At 31.0% G+C, this 27,946-nt stretch overlaps 1 protein-coding gene across 1 annotated transcript; it reads right to left on the bottom strand.

Moving 5' to 3' along the window:
- Positions 1-171: 171 nt before the first annotated feature.
- Positions 172-21,383, bottom strand: LOC131181326 (receptor-like protein 7). The gene is made up of 5 exons (XM_058149355.1): positions 21,275-21,383; positions 21,092-21,154; positions 20,707-20,798; positions 20,315-20,632; positions 172-3,075 (listed from the first exon to the last, which is right to left on the bottom strand). The coding sequence occupies exons 1-5, from the start codon at positions 21,381-21,383 to the stop codon at positions 172-174; spliced, it is 3,486 nt and encodes a 1,161-aa protein (XP_058005338.1).
- Positions 21,384-27,946: the final 6,563 nt, after the last annotated feature.

The raw sequence follows: 27,946 nt of genomic DNA, 5'->3' as shown, positions 1-27,946 counted from the left end.
ATATATATATAATGATCATATAATGATCAGATGATAATAATCACATTACATTAGCTTATTTCTTGTACATTGAAGAACAGAGTCTCAGGCATATTGAACATTGAAATGAAAATAAAGACAACTGAAAGCAAGGCAAAGAAAAATAACAAAAAGAACATCCAAAATAAACTTTCAACTTCTACTTCTCCTCCTGTTCACCCTTTGACTTCTGTGTTGTTGTTTCCTTCCAAAAGTCTTCACAAACCAATCGTGTTTCTTTCTGGTGATTTTGTGCCCAACAACCACACCAAATATGAATCCACTCCCATAACCTATCAAAACTATCATCCACTTAAATTCAAATACAGAACCTGTGTCATCATCTTCTACAACATTTGAACGTTCTTGTGGTGATGCCTCAAAATTTTCACATTTCTTTTTCAAAGGAGCTCCACATAATCCCTTATTTCCTTCATATTGATTGCTCTCAAATGTATCAAATTGGTTCCCTCGCGGAATGGATCCTTCAAGCTGATTATAAGAAACATCAAAAGAAGAAAGGAAGGTGAGCTTACTTAGCTCTGGAGGTAACTTTCCTGAGAGCATGTTTCTTGATAGGTCCAAACATTCTAATTCTGTCAAATTTGCTAAAGATGATGGTATATGACCATTCAACAAGTTGTTGGAAAGGTTGAGCAAATAAAGTTGTTGAAGATTCCCAATGATATCTGGTATCTCTCCTTCAAATTTGTTGTAGGAGAAATCAATGGCAGTTAAAATACTTGGGATCTTTCTATATTCCAATTCCAATCCTTTGTTATACATAAGCATTGAATAATCATATTGACCATAATATGCGCCAGCGGGAAACCAGTCGTTAGGCCCCATACTGTCTCCCATATATGTCATCAGGCTTGCATTTATAACTTTCATGGCATCCCATATTTCAAAGTGTATTGATGACAACTTTCCAGTGAAACTGTTGTGAGATAAATCGATGACTCGAAGATTTGAGAATCCTTTGGCTTGTGGTTTGTCTATCACACCATAAAAACCATTGGATCGCAGAATAAGAATTCTCAAGTCTTGAAGATTTCGTAGCCAAGAAGGAAATCTATCAATTATAAGGTTGTTACCAAAATCAATCAACTCTAATGATGAACACTTGGCTAAAGTTCTTGGTACTTTCCCTTGTAATTGATTATAACCGATGCTAATCATTCTCAATTTGCATCCAGTTCTCCATGTTGAAGGAATACTTCCATTGAAGTTGTTTCTTCTTAGTTCCAACAATGATAAGGAATCACTTAAATTGCCCAAACAATGGGGAAGACTGCCACTCAAATTGTTGACAGATAAATCCAGAGTTTCAAGAGCACTTAATTTGCATAGCAATGCTGAAACTCCACCAACCAATTTGTTGTGTGAAATTAGGTAGGAACAGGTGGATGTTGGAGGAAGTGGGAGAGATCCGTGGAGCTTATTAGACCTGAGGTCTAATATGCGTATTTGAGCCCATTGAAAAAGAGCTGGTTCTTTTTCAAAACCAGTTAAAAGGTTATGAGAAAGGTTCAAATAGTCCAAGTAATTTGTACTTATGCTACACATCCATGAAGGAATTTTGCCCTGTATGTTGTTGGACGAGAGGTCTAGAAATTTCAACTGATCTTGGTTATGTAAGAACCTGGGGAACCCGGCTAGATTGCAGGAGGCTAATCCTAACACTCGGAAATTTGGAGTGCTGGCAGTTGTACTATTTTTGGTGATCAATGTTAAGCTATTAAATGATAAAATAAATATACTCAACTTTTTTAGCTGCAAGAATGCGCTCAGGTCAACAGAGCCAACCAAGTTGTTTGAATGAAGGTCAAGGCCTTCAAGATTTTTGAGTCGAGAAACATTGCTTGGAATTGAGCCTTGCAATTCATTTGATGAAAGTGCTAAACTAGATAGCGAGGTTAAATTGTAAATTTGGAATGGGATTTGACCAGACAATTGGTTGTTCCAGAAAAATACATCTTCAAGTTTGCTCAGTTTGGCAAGGCTAGATGGGATAGGACCGGTGAGTTGGTTGAAACCCAAATTTACAGAAGAAAGTTGAGTAAGGTTCATGAGCCAAGATGGGATCTCACCTGTCAAGTTGAGACCGACAAGTTGCAAAGTAGTGATCTTGGTTAGATTGCCAATCCAAGAGAATGAAGAAATACTTGGGCTAAAGTGATTATCTGAGAGGTCAAGATAAACAAGCTTGCAAAGGTTACTGAATGAGTATGGAATCTGCCCTGTGAAACTGCAATCAGAGATGTCGAGTTCTTCCAAGTAGGCAAGGTTTCCAAACAAGGAAGGTAACTCTCCAAAAAAATTTGTTCCATAAAGGATCAATGATTTAAGGGGACTCTTTAACTGGAAAGGGGGCAAATAACCTTTGAGATCAGTGTTCTCGCTTAAATCAAGTATTTTTAGGTTTGGAAGTTGAAAAATGCCAACTGGGAATTCACCTTGCAGTCCACAATCAATGAGACGGATAGATTCCAAAGATGAAAAATTCGCCAAGAGTTTAGGTACCCTCGAAGAAATGCTCACGGATGAGAGGTGAAGTACTTTCAAATTGGTTAAGTGTTGAACTAGATCTTTGAAACTGGGATTGTGAAGCTTCAATCCATGGTAATAACGAGATAGATCAAGGGAAATCAACCTGGATAGATTAAAAATTTGTTGTGGGATTTGGCCAGAAAGGCCTGAAAAGGACAGGTTGAGATGAGTCAGCCTTGAGAGGCGGCCTATTTGGGATGGTATTTGAGATAAGTTGAAGTCATTCCAGGCTAGATTTAGGCTATGGAGGTGAACAAGTCGGAAGAGGGTGTTGTTGGAGTTGATGGAGCCATAGAGACAACTATTAGCAAGGTTAAGGCTGATAACATGATTAGTTTCCTCATCACACTGCACCCCATCCCATGAGCAGCAATCACCTCTTTCTCCTTTGACAAGTTTCCAGGATTCAACCTTTGGATGACAACCATCATAAATGGTATTATCGATGGTAAAGCTTTCCTTGAATTGTAACAAAGCAGAGCTCTCATCATCATGGCAGCGCGGCTGGAATGAAGAATTAAAAGAGTGAGTAAATGGTATAATATGGCAGAACAAGAGAATCGAAAGTAAGCAAACATAAATAGAAGATTCCATAATCAAATATTTTTTCAACGACTCAGTTTAGTACTCCTAAGTACAAGAGAGGGCTTTAATTTATAGCCAGAAATTCTTTGTTTTTATCAATAATAAATTATAATAAAATTCCAAATTTGTTCAATTACTTTCTATTTTTTTACAATGCTACCTTCGATCTCCATATGTGGCAAAGCACTATTGGTTAGTAATTTTTAAAATTAAAAATGTAATATTTTGTATATCTTATAAAATATCTATACATACACAAATTAGATTTATGATGTTAATTAAGTCGTCTTTTCAAATTTATCACCGCTCAAAGTGAATCTTTCATTCTCACTTAAGATTTCAACTAGTGATTAATAACTTCACTGATTACCACAAACTTTCTCATCAAGCAAGCATGTTATATATCTTGATTTTATTTCAAGAAAAAAAAAATTCAAACTCCATTTTGATTCCTAAAATTTTAAGTTTTTATTTTTCATCCTTAAATTTTTAAAATTATAAAACACTTACTTTGGTCTCTAAATTTCCATAAAAAAATAAAAGTTTGGTCTCTAAATTAAAAATCTTGCACTTATATTTTTGGAAAATTATATAAAGATCAAAATACATTAATTTTGCTAATAAGAATCGGTTCGGTTTATAAAATTTAAACATTCTCATTTGATTGAGGCATCAAATCTTATTAACTATTTTTTAATGGGTGATGTACTAAATTCACTATAATCTTTGTGTACATATATATAAAAAATTATTATAATAGATATATAAATTTAATATACATATATAATCATATAATCACACAATATAAAAAAAATAAAATAAAATTTATGTTTTTCTATTGAAAAATTTATAAAATTTCACTATAATAATAAAAAAAAAATACAATCACTTACTTAAAACTTTTAAATTCTAATTTTAATACATTTTCTAAATATTTTATAATTCTAATGCAAGGGGTATAATATTATCTGTACCTTTCATTATCACCATAAATATTACTCGTTATTCTAATTAAATTATAATGCAAAATTTTTAAGCCAAATCATAATTTGAATCATGAAAAGTTATTCAAAATTTAAGTAAAAATAAAAAAAAATTAAGCTTTTTTAAGTCAATGGACAAGTCCGGATGAGGTTGCTATAAGAATTTTAAAGACGACGGTTGCTAAGGTCTAGGCACCCAGAAGAAGGAACTTTTATTTATTTATTTATTTATTAGCAGCTAGAAAGAACTGTGCGATCGTGATCACCATTTATTAACCTATGATATTTAAAAAAAAAAATTATATAAAGATAATGATTATTTTTATTATTATCAAAGGATAAACTTAATATTTTTTGGCTAAATATTATTTTTAAATTTTTACTTAAGAATTTTATAAAATTTAATATTTTAAAATATAATAATTTAAAAAATTTTCATATTTAATAAATTTTTTATTTATTAATTAAATTATAATTCTACGTGTAAATTAAAAATTAAATAATAGCTACTTGTCAGTAAAATAATCTTAATGCGCTCGCCTATATATATATATATATATATATTAAAATTAAAGAAATTCTAAATTATATAAATAGTAGAACTAAAGCGAATGATATTAAAATTTTCATTTCATGATTTTATTTATAATATTTTAAATAATTAAAATAATATAATTTATTAATATTATTATTTTAATTAAAAATAAAATATAATTATATTAATAAATAATTAAATTTAATTGATTATTGAAAATAATATATAATCATAATATTATATTATATAAAATAATTAAAAGAAAATTATATAAAATAAGTTGCAATAAGACATTAAAATAGAAAGAAAATGCTTATTTTTTTTAAATTAACTCTTATATAATTAGAAAAATATTAAAATAAACTTATAATAATAAAAAACTTAAAGCTAAAAAAGTTCTCAATAAAGATTCTTAAAATAATAAAAAGAATATTATAAGAAAAGCATAATTATAGTGCAAAGAAAATTATAATCATCATCATTAAATCAAATATTTATATTTAAATTTATATATTAATTATATATTATTTAATTATTTTTTATAAATTTTAATATAAATATTTAATTTAATAATTATAAAATTCATTTTTATATCAGATTGAAATTATATTAAATCTGCTTTCGAGAAACATCTCATTCTGAAAAACCCTACTTAAACATTACTAAATGACCTTGACGTAATTACACCCATACCAAAGACCTCGAACCTGCGATGCTAATTAAATCGTTTTTCTAAATCCATCCATTTCGCTTATCAAGTCAAGCTTTATCTTTCACTCTCATTTAAGCTTTCAACTACTAATTTTGTAGCGTTTACCATATAGTTTCCATCATGTCACATTTTCATTTTATTTCTATAAAAAAAATATGCATACTAAATTGAAGTTTTGAGATAAAGACAACTGTTGTTAATGTCAAGACTGATCACACTGCTGGTTTCCAAATATGTTCAATTGGTTTCCATTGTATTTACAATGCCACCTTCGATCTCCAGATATGTTAAAGCACTGTTAATTAATAAATTTTTTAGCATTTAAAATATCATATTTAGTATATCTTATAAAATATCCACATCTACATATATAATCAATGTTTTAAATTATTATTATTATTATTATTTAATTTACAAGAGACAAATAATTTAAATACCATTCAAAAAAAATATATTTAATATCTCTGTTGGTTTTTTATATTTATAAGAGGCAATATAAAAAAAAATTATAATCTTTTGGTGTTTTAATATCTCTAAAAGGATGTAATTCTCATTTATATAAGAATAAATTTAATAATTATTAATTATATATATTTATTAATTAATTTTATATAAATATTTAATTTAATGTTTATAAAATTATTATTTTTTATATCAGATTACTCTTCCAAAACATCTCACTCTATCAAATCCTACTTAAACTTTACTAAATGACCTAGACTTAATCACACCTATATCTAAGACCTCGAATATACGATGCTAATTAAGTCATCTTTCTAAATCCATTTGACTTGCCAAGTCAAGCTCTAGTTTTCACTCTCACTTGAGCTTTCAACTAGTATTTTTGTGGCGTTTACAACAAACTTTCCATCATGTCATATTTTTTAAATAAAAAAAGTGCATATTAAATTAAAATTTTGAGGTAAAGACAACTGTTGTTAGTGTCAAGACTAATTACAATACTAGTTTCAACCACACAACAAACTTTAGACATTTTCTTTAGGAAAGATAGATATTTTTACCAAATTTACACGTTTTGAGAAAATTCAACCCATACTTACTTGTATACAATACACTTATGTATATAATTATTTATATTATTTTTTTTATAAATTTCACATGTCACTCTTAATAATAATAATAATAATAATAATAATAATAATAATAATAATAATAATAATAAAATTCACTGATAGCCATTAATTTAAAAAAATTATCATTAATTTATAATCTTATAATTAACTATTACATAATTTAATCAACTTTAAATTATTTTATATTTTTAATAAATATTTTTATTGTATTGTCATATTTCATATTATTTTTATTATGAAATCTTTGTTAAAAGTGTAATTTATACAAAAAGTTATAATAATAAATAATAAAAATTTAACTTATTTATAATTGGTATGTATTTTTTTATGTTAATAATTTAATATTCTTTTTATTTTACTTCTTTAAGATTAATTTATTATTATTATTAACTTATGGCCATTAATTGAGACAATTAAGTAAATAAGAAATATTTTATTGTTATAAAAATTGAATTTGAATATTTTACTATTGTTTGTCAATTAAAATATATTGTAACTTATTTTATAATAATGACTATTTATTATAATATTAAGAGAATAACTATTAAATAATTTTTATTTTATATATATAATTGAAAAATTAATAACTTAATCATAATTTAAAACAATTGAAAAACTAATAAATGAAAAATAAAGAAAATCTAATAAAATTAAAGAAATTGTATTTTATATATATAATTGAAAAATTAATGACTTAATCATAATTTAAAACAATTGAAAACTAATAAATGAAAAATAAAGAAAATCTAATAAAATTAAAGAAATTGTGTTTTTTTGTATAACATAAAATAAAAATATTATTATTTTTACATCGAAATTTTAGGTACAAGTAAAATGATTTTAAAAAATGAAGTTACTAGAAAAAAGTATGTATTTTTAACATATATTACATTAATAAAAAAAATGATGATATTTTAAAATTTTAATTTTTTAAAATGTATTTATTTTATATTATAAACTTATGTAAAACGATAATCATTTTTGTAAAATAATTATTTTATAAAATATATATATATATAAGATTAATAAAAAAATTTACATTTTACAAAAATTTTTAAAAAATATATTTTTAAAAATAATATAATAAAATGTTATTTTTAATTAATAATACTGTTATACATTTTCATTAATATTAAAATTAAATAATTTAATTCATTACTAGTAATTTAATATAATTTTTTTATTATAATAACAATAATAAAAATTATATTTACATATTTTTGAAATAATATTATTTTTTTATTAATTTAATATATTTTTTATAATTTAAAAAAGATAAATATTAATTTACATAAATTATGAGATAAAATATAAAAATTTCATAAAATCTAAATTATTCTTTTAATAAAGTAATTTAACATTTTAAACAAAATAACTATGGAAATTACTATTAATATAGTTATAAAATAAATAAATAAATATTTTAATTAATTACACCATGAATTAATGAAAATTTATTATTATAATAAGTAAAAATTTATCTCAATTAAATTAAAAAATAAAAATTATAAATTATCCATACATAAAATAAGTATTATGCTAGTGTACATATATAATCAATGTTTTAAATTTTTATCCTTATTATTATTATTATTTAATTTACAAGAGACAACTAATTTATATACCATTTAAAAAAATTTTATATTTAATATCTCCGTCGGTTTTTTTATATTTGCAAGAGGCAATATAATCTGTTTTTCTTTTTTAAAAAAAGAAAAAATTATAATCTATGGGTATTTTAATATCTCTAAAAGAATGTCATTCTCATTTATATGAGAATAAATTTAATAAATATTAAATTAAATATTTATATTTAAAATTATAAATAAATTATATAAATTTTAATTAATTTTATATAAATTTAGATATAAATATTTAATTTAATAATTATAAAATTCATTTTTGTATTAGATTACTCTCCAGAAACTTCTCATTCTACCAAATCTTACTTAAACGTTACTAAATGACCTAGACTTAATTGCATAACTAAGACCTCGAATCTATGATGCTAATTAAGTCGTTTTTCTAAATTCATTTTGCTAACCAAGTCAAGCTCTATCTTTCAGATTCGCTTGAGCTTTCAACTACTAATTTTGTGTCATTTACCACAAACTTTCCGCCATGTCACATTTTGATTTTATTTCTATATAAAAAAAAAAAACCACCACGACTTTTTTGAAATTTCAACCAGACAAAAATTTTTTAACATTTTCTTTAGGAAAGATAAATATTTCCACCGAATTTAGACGTTTTGAGAAAGTTGAATCCATACATAAACCTTTTTTTTTTTTCAGGGAAACTTATACATTATATATATATATAATCGAACAACAAATTTTTGACATTTTTTTTTTGGAAAGATAATATTCTTATTGAATTTACACGTTTTGAGAAAATTCAATCCATACGTTAGTGTACATATATATATATATTCAACCAGACAATAAATTTTTAACATTTTCTTTTGGAAAGATTAATATTCTTACCGAATTACGCGTTTTGAGAATATATATATATGTATAGTAATTTATTATATTTTTTTATTATATTCATAATAAAAAAAGTTATATCTATATATTTTTAAAATAACATTATTTTCTTATTAGTCTAATATATTTTTCATAATTTATAAAAAAAATAAATATTGATTTACATAATTATGAGATAAAATATAAAAATTTCATGAAATCTAAATTATTTTTTTTAATAAAATAATTTAACATTTTAAATGAAATAACCATGGAAACTATTATTAATATATATATATATATAAAAATAAATAGATATTTTAATTAATTACACCATGAATTAATTAAAATTTATTATTATATCAAGTAAAAATTTATTTAAATTAAATTAAATAATAAAAAAAATTTTTGTTGGAAGTCAATTTAATAGTAATAATTTATCTTTTATTTAAAATATAATTAAAAAATATAAATTATAAATTATCCATGCATAACATAGGTATTATGCTAATATAAATATATAATCAATGTTTTAAATTTTAAATTATAATCATCATCATCATCTAATTTACAAGAGAAAAAAATTTTATATTTAATATTTCAGTTGGTTTTTTTATATTTACAAGAGGCAATATAATCTGTTGGCCTTTTTTTTTAAAAAAAAAAAGAAAAAATTATAATCTATAGCTATTTTAATATCTCTAAAAGATGTAATTCTCATTTATATGAGAGTAAATTTAATAATTATTAAATTAAATATTTATATTTATTAATTATATAGATTTTAATTAATTTTATATAAATTTAAATATAAATATTTAATTTAATAATTATAAATTTTACTTTTATATCAGATTACTCCCCAGAAATATCTCACTCTGTCGAGTCCTACTTAAACGTTACTAAATGACCTAGACTTAATCACACCCATATCTAAGACCTCGAATCTATGATTCTAATTAAGTCATCTTTCTAAATCCATTTTGCTTACTAAGCCAAGCTCTATCTTTCACTCTCATTTAAGTTTTCAACTACTAATTTTGTGGCGTTTACCACAAACTTTTCATCATGTCACATTTTGATTTTATTTTTATATAAAAAAAAACTCCACGTATTTTTTTAGTTTCAACCAGACAACAATTTTTTGGCATTTTCTTTAGGAAAGATAAATATTTTTACTGAATTTAAACGTTTTATATATAACCGAACAACAAATTTTTGGCATTTTCTTTTGAAAAGATAATATTCTTATCGAATTTACACGTTTTGAGGAAATTCAATCCATATGTAACTGTATACATCACACTTATATATATATATTTCTCAAAACGTGTAAATTCGGCAAGAATATTAATCTTTCCAAAAGAAAATTCCAAATATATATATATTCAACCAGACAATAAATTTTTGGAATTTTCTTTTGGAAAGATTAATATTCTTGCCGAATTTACACGTTTTGAGAAATATATATATATATATATATTCTACAATGGCTCCTGTATTAAGTTCTTGACGTAAAACACTTGAATTTGCTTCCCGATTACTTCCAATTCCTTGTAGGACTGGTCTTACTTCCTACTTTAATCTAAAATCCTAATGTTTATAATATATATATAAATTTATGAAAGAGGGAGATATTAAAATTTTCATAAATATTTATAGAAGTTTACTATAATGATGATAAAGAATTAATTTTAATATATTAATAAATTAAATATAATAAATTAAATAGATTGAATATTAATGGTCGTATTTATAATAGTAGATAAGCATAAACTAAATATATGAATAGTTAAAAGTTAGGTCAAGCAGAACTCCAGGTTAAATCAGAGTTTACCAGTAGAAAGCATTTTTCTTGATGTAGTTGAGTTGGTTTATAGCACAGTTCCTTCAACAAATCTCTTGGTCCAAAAAAACCAGACCAGGATTGGGAGTAGCATGATTAATTGGGGTTTATATCCATGGTATTAGTGTTATTTTATAATTCTAAATTTAATACAATTATAATTTTAAATTTTAAAACTTATTCTATGTGCATTTGCTTTAAATTACATACATTATAATAATAAAATATTTTTCCCAATATATGAATGATTTTGAATTTTTTTTTTTTTTTTGGAAAGGATGATTTCATTAAGAGGAGAAAAAAGGCTACAAGCCTGATACAAAGTTGACTTGCATCATGGGATTGCAAGTAAAAGAAGTATCATGTAGTGTTTTTTGAGCAATACAATGAGCAATCCTATTACAGTTCCTTTTAACAAAGGAAAAAACCAACATTCACAAAGCTACCAGTAAACTATTGAATATCAACAATTAAACTAGAGATTTCCATAGCTAGGAACTGACCATTAATTGTTTGGATGACTGAGATAGAGTCCCTCTCAAAAATGACTTTTGAAAAGCTTGTGCTTATGGCCCAAAGAATCGCTTCTCGACAAGCTAAACATTTAGCTAATAAAGGATTTGAATGCAAAGGCACAAATTTGCAAAACCAACCAACAACATTACCCAAATGATCTCAACCTATACCATTCATGGCAACTCTGTTATCATGGCTAGAAATAGCTGCATCAAAATTTATTTTGATTGCACCTACTGGAGGAGGCAACGACGCAGGGGAAGGATGAACTATCTCTTCACTTGCATGATCTAGAACAGAGTTGACAGTATTAAAATCTTCTAGATGATTTAAAGCAGTATCAATAACTTGCTGGTAGCTTAAGGATTGATTCTAAAAAATAATGGAATTACTACTTTTGCAGATGTGCCAAAAAAGAAAAACAACCATGGGAATGAATTATTTATCCTTTTGTTGGCTTTTGAGAGGTTGAATGATTTCTTCCCAGCAATCAATCATGGAAAATCCTCCAAACATAGAAGAACACATCCGCAAGGGAGAATGAGGCCAAATTTCCACCACTCTTGGACAATCAAAGAAAAAATGCTTGAAGGATTCTGTTTCACCACAGTGATAGCAGTCTGGAGGAATATTAGGAACTCTCCTATGCACAAGATCATTCACTGGAAGGTGTTCTTTGAGAAACATGCAAATAAAAACAACTATTTTAGGGGGAAGATGAAGCTTCCATAGGCTTTTCCAAAACAAAGAAGAGCTCCTCTCAGCAGAAGGACCTGGACCTGCTAAATTCCCATTGATGTCTGCTTGTTGTAAAGCTGACGCTGTGAAATAACCTGATTTGACTGACTAAACTCCCTTTTTATCATAATGCTAGACTTGCCTATCTTCTCTTGAAACCAAGCTAATGGGAATAGCTTGGATTCGTTTTACATCTACGTCTTGGAAATTCTCCTTAAGCTTTTTGATATCCCAAGATCTAGAATGAAAGTCAATTAGTTGAGAAACCCAGACTGTCGCTTAATTATGATTTGGTTTCAAGGAAGGAGGATGAGGGGAGGCATAAGCAGCCCATCTATCTTCTTTACATAAAACTGACTCCCCATTTCCTATATGCCATCTAACACCTTTTTCAATAATTGATCTCCCCCCAAAGTATACTTTGCCAACCCCATGATGAATTACTACCTTAGGAAGCTTGGAGAAAGGAAGAGAAAGGAAAATTCCTTTGAGCGCTCGAGATAATAAGGAATTAGGCTTAATAATTAACCTCTAACCTTGCTTTGTTAAAAGGGCTCTGTTAAAACATGATAGGTCTCTAAAGCCTAATCCCCCTTCAACTTTGGGATCACATAACTTATTCCAACCAATCCAATGAATTTTCCTATCCTCATTCGAATGACCCACTATAAATTTGAAATGATACAATTAATTTCCTTACAAAAAGTGATAGGGAATTTGCACCAAGACATGGCAAACACTGGAATTGTAGTAGCACTAGACTTGATAAGAGTCTCTTTTCCCCCTTTAAAAAATAACATTTCCTTCAATCCCTCCATTTTGGATAGAATTCTACTCTTAAGATACTCAAAGTTGTTTCTTAGATTTAGGAATAACAGAAAGCAAACCCAAAAATCTATCTTGCCTATCAAGATTAGAAATATTCAGAGTATTGGCAATATTCAACCAAACATGTGAAGGCATGTTGGCACCAAAAACAATTGCTGATTTAGCAACATTTATCGACTATCCACTAGCTTCTGCATAGTCTTCTAAACATTGTTTGATGATGCCAACATGATTACCATTAGCTTTTGTATAAATAACATAATCATCTGTAAAAAATAAGTGTGTAATGCGAGGACCACGTCTTGAAATATTCAAACCTTGAATAGTAGATGTTTTGAACATATGGGATAAACCTTCAGCACATAAAAGGAATAGATAAGGGGAAAGGGGATCCCCTTGTCACAAACCTCTAGATGGAGTAATTGGTCCCATGCAATGCCCATTGATATTAAGAGAATAGAATACTGTCAACTCCACCATTATCATGACAATTCAGCCTCTTAGGGGTTTAGCCCACTCTCTGGGATTTTAGTCCTCCGTTCAAATTTTGCTCCAATTTCCCTATTTTTTCAATCACACTATCCTTTTCCTTCATCCTTCAATTTGTAACTCCCTTTCTATTCCCCATCTTTATTTCATTCAAGATTTTTTTGTTTCATTTATTGTTGTCCCGACCACCAGTCATGTCAGATCTAATAGAAAATATGGCAAAACTTAGAGACAAAGCACAAAACCTCAACTGTCAAGAGGTAACAATTTAGTTAAAAGATTCTACAAAGCAAGAACAGTAGATGAAAGGCAAAATCATAGCCGATAAACTGATTTCTGAGAGATCACTAAGTTTGGCTACGGTGAAAGCAACATTAAAGAAATTGTGGAATACCAAGCAGAATTTTCAATAACATTAAGGAGAAACAACATTTTTGTTTTCTCTTTTGATCACAAATGTGATGCTCATTTAGTGTTGGAAAATTTTTCGTGGTCAATTTGTGAACCCTAACTGAATAGCCACCGGACAAGACTTTGGTAGAACTCTTTTTTTTTTTATCAATTACCCTTTTAGATACAAGTGTTTGGTCTCATGCTAAATCAAATGAATATGGAAAATGCTAAAGTTATCGGCAACCAACTTGGGACCTTTATTGAGGCGGATCTTACTCAAAATAGATGGGCATCTAGGATGCTTCCATTTTCTTAAGATTAAGGTGAACCTTTCTATTACCCGGCTTTTTCCTATGGGATTCTAGTTGGTGAAAGAAGATGGTAAGATTCAAAAAGATGCATTTCATGTTTGAAAATATGCCAGACATTTGTTATAGATGTGGCATTCTAGGACATATGAGAAGGAATTGTGCAAGCACTACATGGCAACAACAACCAAATTCAGAGGGGGCATAAAAATCTATCTTTGGACCTTGGTTAAAAGCAAACCCGCTTAAAACCCAGAATCCCAGAAGCTTCATCCCTAGACAGCCATCACCTCCCCTGTCCATCCAAAATATATAGGATAACTCTCCTAGACAAACTGAAAACCATTAATTATTGCATTTACCTCTGAACACATCCCTACCTATAAAAGACACCATAGACAGAACAAAAACTCTCGCTCTTCCACTTGTGAAAACAATAACTTCCAAAATCACCATTTGTAACATCTTGTGCAGAAAGGAAGATCTCGGCTGGAGCAGTCTTTTGGAGGGGCAAGGCTCGCTGGTGACTATGTCCAAATGGGGGGCAGGAATGAATCGAGTCCCACATCAGAAAGGAAGGGGAAAGTGATAGGTTATATAAGTGGTAAGCCATCTAACCCGGATAGCGCGCTTTTCGGCCTCAAAGAAGGGGTCCAAGGGATAAAGTCGTGAGGTCTAGTGGGCCAAAGCGGGCAATATTATCCAGTGAGCCAAGAAAGGGCGTTACATATGGTATCAGAGTCAACCTCCCTTAGTATGGTGTGGTTCGAGGATGAACTAGGCAAAAGCTAGTGGGCCTATAACATCCCGTGCGAAAGGGAAGATCTTGGCTGGAGTAGTCCTTTAGAGGGGCAAGGCTTGCTATTGACCCTATCCAAATTGGGGGCAAAAGTGAACCGAGTCCCACATCAGAAATGGAGGAGAAAGTGATGGGCTATATAAGTGGCAAGCCTTCTAACTTGAATAGCATGCTTTTGGGCCTCAAAAAAGGGGTCAAAGGGACAAAGCAGTGAGATCCAGTGGGCCAAAGCGGACAATACTATCCAGTGGGCCAGGAAGGGGTGTTACACCATTGATTCTACAAATTGGGATATGGGTAAACCATCGTCTGACAAGAATGGTTCTGTTAAAGGCAAATCGCCAACGAAGGACAACCATACAAAGCCAACTTCCCCTCTAGATGAGTCATCATTTCTTGTGCCATCAGGTTTTTTTCCCAATTTATCTATTGTGGAACTTTTCCCTAGGGAACATATGCCAATGCTTCTGAAGGACTACCTAGCTACAGTAGGATTAGTCATGTCAATACATAAAGTTTCTTTCAATGTTTTCCTTACCTAGTAAGCCATTTCCAACGGCTACTGCAAGTCTTCTAACAAGTTTTAATGATAAAAATCCCAAGTTTGATACAGTGGTTAAGGATATACAATAATATAACCCTTGTCAAGAGGAAAGATAGCCTTTTAAGGTACAACTGTTGAGCAATATCTCTTATTGGTAGGCCGAAATGAGATTGAAATAAATGAGCCCAAAAATAATACTCATCTAAAAAAAGGTTAGTTCATCTCTTGCCACTCAAAATCAAAGCCCAAATTACTCTCATCTAACAATGGAAGCCAATGTTACTTTGAGTTGGCAAAATCAAAAAGAGGAGGTTAAGCCCAAAGAACCTCATTTGAGTATCCCAGCAAACACTTTAGGCCTAGAGCAATTAATTCCTTTTGAGGATTTGATTAAAATTATAACAGAACTTTTTCCTACAACGCAGAAGCATGCTTACAATCAAGTATAGGAACCTACCAATCAGGGAAATAACAATGGGGGAAAGAATGTAACCAAGTGAAATTGGAAGCAACTTGCTAGGGGAAATGCCACTGCAAATTTAGGATCACTATACACGAAATTGAAGAATTTGATCAATATCAAATTGTCCAAGGGAAAGGGGTAGAGACTAGTGAATATGGAAAGAGGACCATAAAGACTATTTTTACTCAAGCAGAAGCAAAAAAGCTTTGCTTGGAATCATCATCCTCTGATAAGGAGGAGGAAGCCAGCCTCAAATGGCCCCAACTTGATCAATGAAGATTCTCTCTTGGAATTGTTAGGGTGAGGGAAACCCCTGACATTCCACATTCTTAAAGGGATTTGTAACTCCCATTCCCCAGCCTTGGTGTTTCTTATGGAGACTAAAGACAAAGGCATCTTTTATGAAGAAAAAAAGCTCCACACAATCACCATTTGACAAGCAAATTAAAAGGGAATTAAAGAAGACATATAAAAGAATAACTTTCATGAAGAAAGTTTTATCAAAGTTTTACTGTAGCAAGGTTCAATGGAACAGTGAATTTGGACATCAAATTCTAAAAATTTGAAATAAAACCTAGGAGACTAGGAATTGAGTTTGGCAACCAATGCCAACAAAAATAAAATGTAAAATGTGGTATATTAGTGAACTTAGGCTTAACAAATCTATTATGAATCAAAAAGTCAACCTTTGAATGGAAATGATCAAATAAATAGTAACCACTAAATTATGTGAAGTAGAAAAACAAACTATAAGAACCATTGTAGTTGTTAATATAGGATGTGGTAGGTAAATTATGAATGATGAAGTTGAGTGACCCCAATGATATAGGAAAGGGTATAATAAATTAGAAAGCTATTGTAATGGTTAATATATAGATAATGTAAATAGTTGATTTAAATTTTTGAATTTTAGTGACACTAGGATTTAAGGAAAATTTAGCTAAATTTGAAATCCATGAAATATTCATGGATTACTTGGAATATAAATAATAATTTATATAAATAGGGCAATGAATAAATGAATGTATAAATAAGACTTTAGTTCCCATTATTAGAGAAAGGATAACAAAAAGTATTTTGAGTACAATAGTGCATGAGAACTATTGTTTTGGATTGTGAACAATTATGGGTGATCTAATGAATATATATTTATTATGAATGCCTAAATTATGTAAATATTAGACTTGGAGATTTATGTTTCTATTATAAAAAAGATTAAAATAATAGAAATTATAATTGGAACATATAATGTAATTAGTAAATTTTAATTCTTAAACTTGAATGATTCTAGGACATAAGAGAATGACCTATGTGGAAGGCTTTAGGAAAATATTTCGATGTACAAATGGTACATAAAAATTGATTGATGTGAATTGAAATTATCATAAATGGTATAATGAATTGTATAAATTGTGTAGGAATGAAATTTGGGTATTTATGCTTTTGCTATGAATAAAAATTAAAATACTATAAATTAGAATAGGAGTATTTAATAAAATAATGATATTAGGCGCCTTTTTATTGCCTAGACATGTGTGTCAGATTGGATAGATTGGTATGCCAATAGGGTATTATTTTAGCAATACTGCATAAGGCTATATGCCTGTATTCATGGCTTTATGCCCGCACTCATGGCTTTATGCCTGATTATATGTTATCATGGCTTTTTAGCCATACTGACTGCATACGTGGTTGACGTTCTGCGTCCCATGGTATGACAGCCCGAGGCACCGCGGTGTCTAGTGCCAACGACCCATTATCCAGTTTAGTCAACCTGTCATAGGTTACTTGGACAATGAAATTTATTGAAATGAGTTAAGAATAATAGCAACTGAAAATATTAGCAATTAAATAAAAGAGTAAGAATATTTAAAATAAATTAAATTAGTTATTTAGTAGAAAGAATTGAAACGATATTAAAATTTAATTATTATGAAATAATCTGCGATAACCTAGAAAGTATTGAATGAAATGATAAAAAGATTTATAAAAGAGATATAAGTATATTACTACTGTGAATTTAGGAATAAATTGCTTCTTAAGAGGAATAAATTAGAATGAAAAATAGTTGATACTAGAAGTATTATATTAAATTAGATTAAATTCCAGAGTATGCAAAGTATAATCCATTTCTTTCTTTATTTGTATATTATTTTCTTTGTTATATTATCGCACCACTAAGCAGCAATGCTTAGCACGATGGATTGTTTCCTTCGCGTAGGTACTGAAGATAAAGCCCAGTGGATATTAGACTGAGATTTTAGAGTTCAGATCTGCAGAAGTGTTAGAAGTGTTCAAGGTTGTCACCTCCTCAGCAATGCATGTAGATAGGGCTCACAAAAGTTATTTTATGTATTTATAATTAGTTGTTAATTGTAATGTAAATTATGGTATTGTAATTAATTTGTACATCATGTAAATTGTGAATTTATGAAATTAGCTTGCAAATCATGTAAATTATGAAGTTTGAGAATTTTGATACATAAATTGAGTATGAATGGATATTTATGCAAATGAGTTGCAAGAATTGAATGTGTGATGAGATGATTATGAAAATAACTGATAAGATTTTATTGTGAAAATATTATTGAAATTTCAAGTAGGTGAATAGTAAAATGCGCTAAATGGTAATAGAAACAAGAGAAACTCTGCTGGTTTCTCTATAGAAAAATAATTGATATTAAAATATAACAAGAATAAAATTTTTAAAGGAATAAAGTAAGATAAAATAGAGTGCTCCAGCAACGAGTGTGACATGCCTTGCTCAGCTACATTGTAGTCGGGTGAGGAGTATTACACTTAAGGTGGGGGTTTTAGATCTAAAACCCCCAAATTGTGTATTAGAACTTGGTGATCCTTTCCAAGAGCTTTAGTGAGAATATCAGCAACCTGAGCTTGAGATGAAACATGACACAGCTATAGTTAAATATAATTTTATCAAACATTTAACATAAATTAGCTATCATTAGTTATCAGCTATCAGTTAACAGTAATAGTTATCAGTTAATAGTTATCAGTTGCATCTAACAGCTAAACCAAATAGGCCCTAAAGCTTCATATGTTTCAATAATAAAAGTGATGATTTAATAGTCAAAAAAGAGAAAAGAAAAAAGTGAAACTTAAAATGTCGTAAGATTTATGATTTCTGAATATTGATACAATATTAATTTTAAACAAAATTAATTGGCTAAAAAAAATGCCTATAACCGATTTCAATTAGTTTAAAATTAAGATTTAATTATTATTGTTTCCATCCAATAAGTCTTAATAAGGGGAAAAAAAATTCTAGACCCAATATTACTAATTAAATTCAGAAGGGATAGGGGAAAAAAAGGTGTATTATTAGGCCCAGGATGCAACCTAAGCAGTGAGCACCTCTTCAGTCTATGAGACTTCTATTTTGTGTTTATTAATCACCAACATACGTAAAAAGGACGGATTTCAATAATACCAAAATTAGCTTACTGGATTCAATTTCTCTAGCTTTCATAATGGACTAGGAAATCCAAATTCAGCTACTCATAATTCTAGTCACAGAAATTTGGTAGAAAGATCAATTTGTGCTTCAAAATGGTCTCTAGTTTTCCCTTGCTTTTTCTTATTTCGGATAACAGACACCTAAGACAACCACAAGAACATTCAAGGAATCAAAAAAGGTTGGTCGCAGTTCCCATTGATCCAATGTCTAGGGAACAGGTGGTGATTAAGAACTTCAAATGTTATGACTAGAAGAGCACATGATACGGTAATGAAAATAACAATAACTTCATCTCACTTTATCAATTTTAGACATGGTTATGACATTCAAAACACCACAAAGAAAACATGGAGTCAACGTGCAAGCATGACTTCAATTATAAAACAATCAAATTGCTCCATAATGTGTCAACGAAAGTTTAAAGTCAGCTTAGCCTATAATTTCAGTGATTGCATAAAATTTGATTTTCCCAAGCCATGGTAGTTAAAATTGAAAGAATAAATTTTGAAATACTGGGAGAGTTTTCTCTACAAATTATGAAAGTAGTACAACCTTTTAAATAGCCTATGAAACTAACAGATAAGAGCTAAAGTTTACAATAGAAAAGATAGAGATGTATACAGATAAGAATTTTCATGTTGATAAGACTACAACAAGTTACGTAACTGAAGTTTGTTGTTTGGATTTATCGGTTATACGCCCCCGCAAGATGGTGTTTCCATCAAAGACACCAATCTTGGACCTATAGATGAGCAATCGCTGGTTAGTTTGTGGCTTGGTAAGAAGATCAGCAAGCTGATCCTTGCTAGAAATGTGGCGAACGTTGAGCTACCCTACTTGAACACGTTCCCTCACGAAGTGATAATCTAGAGACAAATGTTTCATGTGAGAGTGAAACACGGGATTGGCACAAAAGTAAGTTGTCCCTATGTTATCACAAAAAAATGATAGTGTGGTATGTAACAGAAGGTTGCAGTTCATGAAGCAAAGATCCAATCCATGATAGTTCAGATGTTGCAGATGCAACAGCTCTGTATTTTGCATCTATCAAAGATTGGGCCACAGTGCATTGGTGCTTTGAGCGCCAGGTGACAAGGGTGCCTCCAAGGTAAATGATATAAGCACTAGTAGAAAGGAAATTGTCCTTATCCCCTGCCCAATCAGCATCTAAAAATGCCATTAAGACTGATTCTTTGTAAGGTCGAAGAAACAAACCATGATAAATAGTGCCTTTTAAGGATCGAATTAGCCGTTTGGCTGCTTGCCAATGAAGTTGAGTAGGCTGATGCATGAATTGAGCAAGATTGTTCACGTTATAAGCAATATCGGGTCATGTAATTGTAATGACCCAATTACACTGCAGTATTCTTTTGCATCAATTGTAAGGCTACCATCATGTAATATAAGAGATCCATTTGAGGCCATTAGTGATCCTGCTGGTTTTGCATCTGCCATATTAGTTCAACTGAGTAAGTCTGTCACATATTGATGTTGGCATAAAAAGAGTCCACCATTAACAGAAGTCACAGATATGCCAAGGAATAAATGAAGGAAGCCAAGTTCTTTGACTGAAAATCTATTTGACAAACTTTGAGTGAAGAGATCAATTGATTTTTTGTTGTTGCCCGTAACAATAAGATCATCCACATACACAAGAAAATAAATCACAGAGCCTTCATTGGAGCAGATAAAAAGAGATGCATCAGCTTTTGAGTTCACAAAGCCATGTGATATTAAATACTGTTGTAACGCGTTGTACCACATGCGCGGTGCTTGCTTAAGAGCTTAAATAGATTTTTGAAATCTGCACACAGAGGAAGAATGATTAGGATCAACAAACCCAGGAGGCTGAAGCATGTATACCTCTTCATGTAAAGGTCCATGGAGGAAGGCATTGTTAAAACCAATTACTTAATACTCCAACCATTTGAAACAGGAATTATGAGCACCAAACGGATAATGACTAGCTTGACCACAGGACTGAAGGTTTCACTATATTCAAGACCAAGCCGTTGATGAAAGCCTTTCTCCATAAGTCGAGCTTTATATCTTGCAATTATGCCATCTGAGTTTCATTTTATTCGAAATATCCACTTACATCCTATCGCTTGCTTACCAGGTGGTAAAGAGACAAGTTCCCAGGTGCCTTTTTTTTATAAGAGCATTAAAATTAGTAGACAAGGCCTGTCACCATTAGGGATCGCGTAAGGCTTCGGACACGGCTTGGTTCTTTAGATGGTGGAATGGGATATTTGGTAACTGTGTAGAGTTGTTTTGGTTTGAAGATATTGTTGAGAGAACGTGTAGCCATCGGATGTGTTCTAATGGGGGGTTGGTGAAAATCTGCAACAGGTGGTTCATGAGAAGTAGGAGTTGTTGGTGTATCCATTGATTGAGGCAGAGGAGGGGAGGGATGAGTTGAACTTGGTGGTGAGTGATCACAAGTGAGAGGAGCAGAACACTCAGACTAGGATTAAGAACGGACCTAAGTGATAGAAGGAGTTGCATTCACCATATTGTCATGCCCTAATATTGCAGATGCACCATGAGTAATTGGGATTGAGTAAAAAGGAGGAGATTGTGGATCTGTAAGAAGCCAAGTTTTTGTGGTGGAACTTTCTGCTCTTTGCAATTGTGCATTAGCATTGGCATATGGAAAATGAGATTCTTGGAAAACAACATGATAAGAAGTGTACATTTTGCCTGTTGCTATATCAAAACATAGATAAACACTCTGATTAGCTGAGCAGCCTAGGAAAACTCAAGGGGAAGGACTTTTGTTGTAACTTATGCCTGATGTAAGGATGAAGCCATGGAAAACAGAGACATCCAAATGTTTGAAGTTTGTTATAGTTTGGAGTAGTACCAAATAAATTTTGAAATGGAGAAGACATGGACAATACTGTTGTTGGCAACCTATTAATGAGATAACATGCTGTTTGGAAGGCAAATGACCAAAAATGAATGGGTAAAGATGATCTATGCAGTCACGTTAGCCCAATTTCGACAAGATGGTAGTGTTTTCTTTCTTAAATGCCATTATGCTGAGGAGTATATATTGGTGTAATGAGATGATGAATTCCATGAAGTTCAAGAAAAGGCTTGAGTTTCAAGTACTCACCTCCCTCATCAGTATAAAATTGAACAATAGGTCTTTGACAAAATTTTTCAACTTGGGCTTTAAATTTAGGGAATATAATGGCAACATCAGACTTTTGTTTAATTGTAAATAACCATGTATAGTGAGTAAATGATCAATTAAAATAACATAATATTGAAAATTGTCAATGGAACCAATTGGAGCAGGACCTCCAACATCAGAATAAACTAAATTTAATGGACGAACTTGAAATAGTAGAACTAGCAAAAGGCAGTTTGTGACTTTTATCACATAAACATGAATCACATGAGGAATTGGAATTAATTGAGGACACAGAAAGAGAAAAATCTTTAACTAACAGCTGTAGAATCTGTTTAGAGGGGTGGCCAAGGCGATCATGCCAATTGATGATGGTACTCACTAGAGCAGTTGGAACTGGTGTATGTTCTTCCTTAGGCCACTCATAAACGCCATCTCTATTCCTGACTTGCATGAGCTGCGCCCCCGTGTTGAGATCCTTCACAGTAAAAAATTCAACAAAAACGTTTTTAGATGAACAAAATTTGGATACAGACACTACATTCTTTTGCATAGAGGGAACACATAAGACATCAGACAACAGAAAAGAAGATTTTGAGTGACTAAGATTAGTTTGGCCTGCGTGAGTGATTTCCAAACCTGAGCCATCACCAATTAATATTTCATCTGGACCTTCATAATCTGAATGAATAGTAAGATTGCCTAGCTTGCTTGTGAAATGATGGGAAGCAGCCGAGTCCATCAGCCTCTGCTGTGAATTGTTCATGGATGATGCAGTGGACACATTGGCCATAAGATTTGAATTGGAGCCTGGTTTTCCCTTGAAACATGTTTTAGCAGAATGGCCGTAACGATCACAAAGTTGGCATTGAATCTGATTATTGAAATGAGAATAACCATTTCGAGGTCGATATGAGCGATTTTAATTCCCACGTGAGCGGGAAAATTTTGATTTTGCTTGTTATTGCTGTTACCATGGATTTGATGATTAGAGAAATCTTTTGACTGATTATTCCGCCTAATATAATTGGCTGTGACTGAAAATCCATCAGTATAGGATTCTCGCTTGAGGAAGGCATCATAGTCAGTGAGTTTATCATGAAGCTCTTCAAATGCAATAGAGGTTTCACGAGCTCTAATTGCAGCTGTGATTTCTCTAAATTCAGGTCCTACACCATTAAGAACATGGACAGCAATATCATCATCAGAGATTGACGTTAGCAATTTTGAACAGATCAACATTAAACTAAATAAATGTTAAGGCTTAAAGAAGATTATGATACCTTGGGTCGTTCCATAGAGCTCCCAAAATATCCTGTCTCAATAGACAAGGAAGTGTATGAAGCTGCAATCTCTATGGCTTTCAGCTGTGTCAAATTTCCTGCAGCCTGAAAGAACAAACGCATGTGAAATATATAATGATTTTTAATGAATTCAGAATCAGGGCTTTAGTCAAGAACTTTTTAATATCAAACAACGTCACAGCAAATATGTTAATATCAAAGACCAATGGCATACCTGATGTTTTTGTAGTCTCATAAGAATTACAACCGATTCTCTCGTCAGAAATGTCAATCTCAGCAGTGACATTCACGATGCATAAAAAACAAATTAATTACTAACCCACAAAAGATGGGCACAGTAGTTAAGGATTCACCTCTTGAAGCACCCCATATTGAGTTCGAATCTCACTAAGTGCTGTTGGAGTTCCTCATTAATGGGTGATGCGTAAACCTACTATAAATCTTCAGTGGCCTATAAGCTTTCTGACACTAAGATGGGATACTCCTCCTATCCCTAAACCTTTTTTTTAATAAAAAAAAACTAATTACTGCAATATTTTTTTTTTCCTAAAGGAAAGTTTAATACACTTCTTCCAGAATTTTTTTTGGAAGGTTTAATGTTTTATAAAAATGTTCTTGATCTCTAAGTTTTTTTTTTTTTTTATAATTTTCCTCTCTACTTAAAATAAGGGGTATAAATAAATAATTGAAAAATTTTTTCACAATAAAATCATATATTAGAAGATAATAATCAAATTACATTAGCTTATTTTTTGTACAGTGGAACAGATTCTCGGGCATATTCAACATTGAAATGAGAAAAATGAAAAATAAAGACAACAAAATAAAAGGAAAGAAAAATAACAAAAAGAGCATTGAACTTCTGTTTTTCCTGCTTTTCACCCTTCACCTTCTGAGGTGTTGTTTCTTTCCAAAAATCTTCACAAACCAATCATGTTTTTTTCTGGTGACTTCTGCCCGATAACCAAACCAAATATGAGTCCACTTCCATAACCCATCAAAAATATCATCCACTTCCCGAAGTTTTCATTAAATATAGAACCCGTGTCATCATCTTCCACAATATTTGAACGCTCTTGCGGTGATGCCTCAAAATTTTCACATTTTCTTTCAAAAGGAACTCCACATAATCCCCTATTTCCCTCATATTGATTGCTCTCAAAAGTATCAAATTGGTTCCCTCATGGAATGGGTCCTTCAAGCTGATTATAAGAAACATTGAAAGAAGAAGGGAGGTGAGCTTAGTTAGCTCAGGAGTAACTTTCCTAAGAGCATGTTCCTTGACAGGTCCAAACATTCTAATGTTTTCAAATTTGCTAAAGATGATGGTATATGACCAATCAAGAAGTTGTTGGAAAGGTTAAGCAAATAAAGCTCTTGCAGATTCCCAATGATATCTGGTATCTCTCCTTCAAATTTGTTGTAGGAGAAATCAATGGCATTTAAAATATCTGGGATCTTTCTATATTCCAATTCCAATCCTTTGTTATAAATAATCATTAAGTAATCATATTGGCCATAATATGTAAAGGGGCAATATCAGTCTGGCCTCAGACTATCTCCCATATATTTCATTAGCTTGCATTTATAACTTTCATGGCATCCCATATTTCAAAGTATGTTGATGGCAAAGTAAAAATATTATGAGATAAGTCGATGATTCGAAGGTTTGAGAATCCTTTGGTTTATGGTTTGCCGATCATACCATTAAAACCATTGGATCGTAGAATGAGAATTCTCAAGGCTTCAAGATTTCCTAACCAAGAAGGAAAGCTATCAATTATGTGGTTGTTACCAAAATCAATCAACTCTAATGATGAACACTTGGCTAAAGATCTTGGTACTGGCCCTTGTAATTGATTATAACCGATGCTAATCATTCTCAATTTGCATCCAGTTCTCCACGTTGAAGGAATACTTCCATTGAAGCGGTTTCTTCTTAGATCCAACAATGATAGGTAATCATTAAAATTGCCCAAACAATGGGGAAGACTGCCACTCAAATTGTTGAAAGGATAAATCCAGAGTTTCAAGAGCACTTAATTTGAATAGCAATGCTGAAACTTCACCTACCAATTTGTGTGTGAAATTAGGTAGGAAGAGGTCGATGATGGACGAAGTGGGAGAGATCCATAGAGCCTATTAGACCTGAGGTCTAATATGCGTATTTGAGCCCATTGAAAAACAGCTGGACCTTTTACAAAACCAGTTAAAAGGTTATGAGAAAGGTTCAAATAGTCCAAGGAATATGTACTTATCCTACACATCCATGAAGGAATTTTGCCCTATATGTTGTTGGAAGAGAGGTCTAGAAAAAGCAACTGATCTTGGTTGTGCAAGAACTTGGGAAACTCAATTAGATTGCAGAAGGCTAATCCTAGCACTCGGAAAATTGGAATGCTAGCATTTGTAAAAGTGTTGGTGATCAACGTCAAGCTATTAAATGATAAAGTCAATATTCTCAACTTTTTTATCTGCAAGAATTGGCTCAGCTCAACTAAGCCAACCAATTTGTTTGAATGAAGCTCAAGAACTTCAAGATTTTGAGTTGAGAAACACTGGTTGGAATTGAGCCTTGCAATTCATTTGATGAAAGTGCTAATTTGGATGGTGAGGTGAAATTGTAAATTTGGAATGGGATTTGACCAGACAACTTGTTATTCCAGAAATATATACAAATTCAAGTTGGCTCAGTTTGGCACGGCTAGATGGGATAGTACCAGCGAGTTAGTTGAAGCCCAAATTTACCATGGAAAGTTGAGTAATGTTCATGAGCCAAGATGGGATCTCACCTTTCAAGTTGAAATCGGCAAGTCCCAGAGTAGTGATCTTGGTTAGATTGCCAACCCAAGAGAATAAAGAAATACTAGGGTTATGAAAGCTAGCGTGATTAAATGAGTGATCAAGATGAACAAGCTTGCTAAGGTTTGTTGCAATTGCTGGACTGAAATACAGAGAAAAACAGAGAAGAAATGTTTTTTCTGATAAAGAGACTTTATTAATAATTACATATAATAGAAGGCTTACACTTTTTAGTGCATAACAGACCTGCTTAACCACTAAAGTAACAAAGACATGGTGAAGCATGGTTACATTCCCCAATTTAAGGAGTAGATTTGAACCTAACACAAGTTGACTAACATGCCAATTGATTTACAACAAAATGCCTAAAATAACATTAAAATAGACAAAATGATAGCAAGAACTAAGCTCTTAAGTATTTAGGAAAAATCTTTCTGCTCTCAACACTCCTCCTTGAGAATTTTCCTGGATACTCCAAGCTTCTTCCTCATTTCTTCAAACTTGCTCTTAGGAAGAGGCTTGGTCAAAACATCAGCAAGTTGCTCATCAGATTTGCAATGCAGTAGCTTGATTTCATAGCTTTTTTTAGCTTCCCCCAAGAAATCAAACTTCACTTTAATATGCTTAGTCCTTCCATGTTGAATTGGATTACTTGCAATTGCAATGGCAAACTTATTGTCACACCAAATAATAGTAGGTTCAACTTGCTCCATTGCCAAATCCTTCAGTAGCTTTCGAAGCCAAATTGACTGGTTAGCAGTAGCAGCAGCAGAGATGTATTCAGCCTCTGCAGTAGATTGAGCTACCACCTGTTGCTTATTTGAATTCCATAAAAATGAAGCTGATCCCAATGAGAACTGTTAGTTGTATGTGCCCTAGAGCATACACTAATCTTGTACCTTGTAAATAACATTGTAAATATTTTAATGGCAATTAATATTTGATTTAAATATTAAGTGTATCATATCATATTTATTTGAAATTGTCCATTAGCAATATGTTATATATTCTATTCTTATGAGATAAGAATATGAAAGACATAATATATGGGATATTTGCTATAAATAAGAGTTCGCAGCTAAAGGATATTTTGGTGGGCACATTATATCCAAAGAGCCGTTACCTCTATTTATCTGCATTGATCAGTATGAGATGCTGATGTATATGGGATGGTGAGTCTCATACCATATGATATGAGATATCAGGATAAACACAGTGGACACTTATGAGATAAGTAGGCCAAACTTGTGACGTGCAGATAACATGAACATGGCGTTTATTCGAGTCAATAAAATGTTATCTGTGTCATACTAGTGCATATGATTCTCAGACCTGAGATGACACGGTTGTC

Source organism: Hevea brasiliensis, chromosome 7, assembly GCF_030052815.1.
Source record: "Hevea brasiliensis isolate MT/VB/25A 57/8 chromosome 7, ASM3005281v1, whole genome shotgun sequence".
NCBI lineage: Eukaryota > Viridiplantae > Streptophyta > Magnoliopsida > Malpighiales > Euphorbiaceae > Hevea > Hevea brasiliensis.
The sequence above is the reverse complement of the archived record's forward strand: the minus strand, read 5'-3'. Positions and strand labels throughout refer to the sequence as shown.

Bases quoted from the DNA above. Each gene is read 5' to 3' on its own strand.
- LOC131181326 (XM_058149355.1), bottom strand. From the start codon at position 21,383: ATGGAGAAAGGCTTTCATCAACGGCTTGGTCTTGAATATAGTGAAACC. The intron at 20,799-21,091 runs GTATTTAATATC...CTAATATGGCAG, and splicing joins TGGTACAACGCGTTACAACA to ATGCAAAACCAGCAGGATCA. The intron at 20,633-20,706 runs GTAATTGGGTCA...TTCATGCATCAG, and splicing joins ATGCAAAAGAATACTGCAGT to CCTACTCAACTTCATTGGCA.